Source organism: Cibotium barometz, chromosome 24 (assembly GCF_041138505.1).
Source record: "Cibotium barometz isolate CiBa-2024 chromosome 24, ASM4113850v1, whole genome shotgun sequence".
NCBI lineage: Eukaryota > Viridiplantae > Streptophyta > Polypodiopsida > Cyatheales > Cibotiaceae > Cibotium > Cibotium barometz.
Window position 1 is genome coordinate 40,839,422 of NC_141069.1, and position 3,889 is coordinate 40,843,310.

General features: G+C 42.2%; 1 protein-coding gene across 3 annotated transcripts; it reads left to right on the top strand.

The window, feature by feature from the left end:
* The first annotated feature begins 212 nt into the window (after positions 1-212).
* LOC147625298 (uncharacterized) lies at positions 213-2,817 on the top strand. 3 transcript variants are annotated; one of them, XM_086818625.1, is made up of 3 exons: positions 213-253; positions 961-1,113; positions 1,198-2,817. In XM_086818625.1, the coding sequence occupies exons 2-3, from the start codon at positions 1,006-1,008 to the stop codon at positions 1,990-1,992; spliced, it is 903 nt and encodes a 300-aa protein (XP_086674751.1). In that variant the 5' UTR covers positions 213-253; positions 961-1,005; the 3' UTR covers positions 1,993-2,817. The 3 variants fall into 3 exon arrangements, with proteins under 3 accessions (XP_086674751.1, XP_086674750.1, XP_086674749.1); XM_086818624.1 differs by having other exon boundaries at positions 220-542; XM_086818623.1 differs by lacking the exon at positions 213-253 and adding an exon at positions 290-312.
* Positions 2,818-3,889: the final 1,072 nt, after the last annotated feature.

The window sequence follows — 3,889 nt, forward strand, 5'->3', positions numbered from 1 at the left end:
GAGAGAGAGAGAGATGTGTGTGTGTGTGTGTGAGAGAGAGAGAGATATATATATATATGTGTGTGTGTGTGTGTGTGTGAGAGAGAGAGACAGAGAGGGGAGAGGTGTGTGTGTGTGTGTTGAGAGAGAGAGAGAGAGAGAGAGAGAGAGGTGAGTGAGAGAGAGAATAAAACATCCCCCTGCTTATAGGCCTACCTTAACACTAGTTTTTTACTCTTCAAACATAGCTAGTTTCTAGCTCTCTACCGTATAGGTATGATTTGGTCTGCCTTTTTTGTCGATTTGAGAGTTATTGCCAGTATATGCATGCAGGTACTACCCTTTACTCCTCTCTGTAATACTTGTTGCGACACACCATAAATGTGTTAAGTACTGCTGCTTTGGCCTGTTTATTCCACCGATTCGCCTCTAAGCCTTAAGGGGCTCTATATTAGCCTCTGCCTTGCTTCTCCTGTGCTCTCTTCTCATCAAAATACAGCACCTTGGCAATCAAACACGATCAAAATTTGAGGTCCACTTACTGCATAATCATGGGTTCACAGGTCTCTAATCTCACCTGTAATTCTTCACTTAACTGCCAAAATTGCATGTTTTTCCTTGCTGCTTTTGGTCTGACTCAACCCAAAGTTATATTTTGGGTGTTTATATGATATATTTAATTGAATTTTTTTCTGATTTAATGTTGTTTATGTGCTTTTAATTAAAAAAAATCATTATTCATGGGGAATTTTCTCCTGGCAAGAATCCTAATTTCTTCCCCAATTGGGTGTTTCCATGTGGTTAATTTTCAAAAATACATAGTAGCGATATTGCTCCAATGAGATTTCTGGGTGTTTCCTTTCTTGGGCGGATTTTTGCTTGGTCTTCTTTTAATTGATAGTTTGATACAATTTTCTTATTTCTTGTAGTTAAGAAATTTACTCTATAGATGAATTTTGTGGTGTTATTTCATGTATCAAGAGAGAAGAAGGGTGGCCACTAGGCTTGCCTCCTGTGACCTTTAGGATGAGGCTGGCTGATGCCTTCACAGCAGGCGGCGGGGACGCCAACTCTTCGGTCTTGACTGCAACATCAAGCTTTTCATCTTTGTCCTCCTCAGATTTGGACACAGAGGTTTGCATTCCAATCCAATCAACATCCCCTCTCAGGCTGCACATCATCTTAGTTTATTTCCAACGATATGTGGTTCTCATGCAGTCCACCATGTCATTCTTCCCGGAGAAAAGCAACACTCTTGGCTCTTTGATCGGCATTGCCAGAGCTGCGGCCGACCCATCATTCCGGCACTCCCTTGGTTCCGTCACCTCCAAGACAGCATCAGGCCGCCTCAACAGGCTTATGCGCCACAGCGATGCCGGTGCCAAGTTTTGGAACTTGATACGGTGTGTCGCATGCAGAGGTACTGGCTATGCAGATGACAACAGCTGCATCGGAGCGCCGCCATCCCTCGGCCGCTTCTTGGAAGCAGAGAGGGAAGCCGAAAGATCCGGCAACGATGCAAAAGTATACATCAACATTATGTATGAGGAGGCTGCAGGTGGCTATGTGCCCCAAGCCATCAACCCTCTCTTTCATTCCGGCACAAGCCCAGGTGTGAATATTAACTCCAGAAGCTTGGCAACTGTTGAACTTCCTAGGATAGCAGAAGCAGATACAGAAACACCCATTTCAAGTCCATTTGGAAGGAGCAGAAACACATCGGTGGCAGTGCATTCAATGCAATCCATGTCCATTGATGGGGTTTTAAGGGCGGCAGTGGCACCAAAATCAATCCAGCCCATGCACAATGATGGGCTTTATAAGCCGGCGATGGCGAGGTCGATGCGGATGCACCGGGGGCAAAGCCAATCAGATGGTGTCTGTGTGCTCAACTGTGTCCCCTATATATGGGGCTTCCCCAAAGGCAGTGATATTAGAGAAAATGAGAGCAGGGACACAGACACTTGCAGCAGAATTAAGGAGAGGAAATGTGGCCCTAAAAAGTGCCTCTAATGCTCTAGAAAATGGGATTTGTGACACTAATTACAGCTCTGAAGGGACTGATTCGATGGGATTTGATGGTGAAGCATGGATTTGCAGCAGCAATTCTGGACTAAATGTGACTGAATGCTCACGGTGATGTGTTGGAAGCAGAGATTTATAGTAGAAAAGGGGGGTCAAATATGGGCAATTAGGTAGCAATTAGGACCAAAAAGAGGCCAAGTAAGAGCGAATTGTGGCAAATCAAGCAGGGATTGTGGGCAAGAGGAGATGATGAAGTGCCAATGAGGCAGGTGGGTAGCAATGGTGGCCAAGAGGAGGTCATTAATGGGCAATTAGGGCAAAAACTAAGGGGCAAAGAAGGCAATTAGAGCAAAAATTAAGGCAAGGAAGGCAATCAGAGCATGAAATTGAGGCAAGGAAGGGCATCATTTAGGAGTAAATAAGCGGAGCTTAGGAGTTGAGAACCAAGGAGATGCATTGGGCCACAGAAAAAGAGTGGGAGCACACAAGCTAGTACACATTCTTAGTCAGCTCAATAATTTGATTAAAAAGGACTGCTACAGTGTTGCACTCTAAGTAGCGTAGGGCAGGCTTCTGACTTGAACGTGCTTGAGTGGGCCTGTGGGCTCTTTGTCTTATTTGAGAGAATGCTTTTCCCACCCTCCACATCCCCCCCCGCCCCCCACATCTATGTTTGCATTGTGGAGTGTGCCATGAAAAAGACTCTTGAGAGTTGCTTTTCCACCTCTGATAAAGAGCATGTGTCACCTCTCCAAATGTTCGTATGCAGGCCTAGAGAATTTGAAAGGCACCCCTATTTTTTTCCCTTTTAAATGGCTTTTTTTAAAACTAGCTTTTCTTTATAAAGAGATTTGAAGGACATATAACTAAATTTCCCAAAACCCTTTCCTTCTTTTGAAGGGTAATTGTGTTTTCGCCCTTCTTGTGAACGTTTTGACCCCCCTCGGAAGGGTACTGCAACCTTCAAATTCTAGCGCTATGAATCGTATGTTAGTATCCCATGTGAGCAAACATAACATCTAGTGCATTTGTGATCATTATCTACATACACAACCATATATATTCATGCATGCGCACGGGCGCACGTTTTATTTTCGGGTGTACTTTACCATGGAGAGAGAGAGAGAGAGAGAGAGAGAGAGAGAGGGATTGAGATTGGTAATTACCATGCTATACATAATTTGCCCATCACACATCACACATTACACAATGTACATCACATCATATGAATTAGCTTAATGAAGAAATCTTATCATAATATAAATATAATTGCTCATCTTAATTAGTCGCCTCAACCCAAGTGCTATTAGATGGCTATTTGAAAAATTTGACATATAGTGTATTAATTACATGAAAATGACAACTACAAATGCATTTGAAAGTAGGAATTCTATTATGCAAAATATATGGTGCGATAACGGCACAATTCATTCACACAACTTTGTTAACTAATAAACTTTGGAAAAGAACATACAACAAACTAAGAACCCACAACCCTAGGGGTTGGTAACTGTGTTAAGAGCGAAAGTGTTGTAGTGGGTGGTTTCTTAATTTATGCTTTTAGAAAAACAAGACTCTTTAGACCCATTTGAAAATTATCCTTTTTGTTTCTCTCTTAAACCCTTCTCTATGTCATTGATGCACATTCAAGTTTAGATTTTGACACACTAGAAAATGTAGAGCATTTAGTAAACCTAAGTTGATGCAAGAAGAAATTGGGCGATGCTTAGCATATCTCCAAATGATTCTTTATGATATATGCCAATATTTGTCCATGGGAGAGTTGGTGTGCTTCCTTCCAACATTATTTCCCTTTTGATACTCACACAATCTTTTTTTAAGAAATGGTTTTAAAAGTAATGGATCCGGAAGTAACCATTTTGGA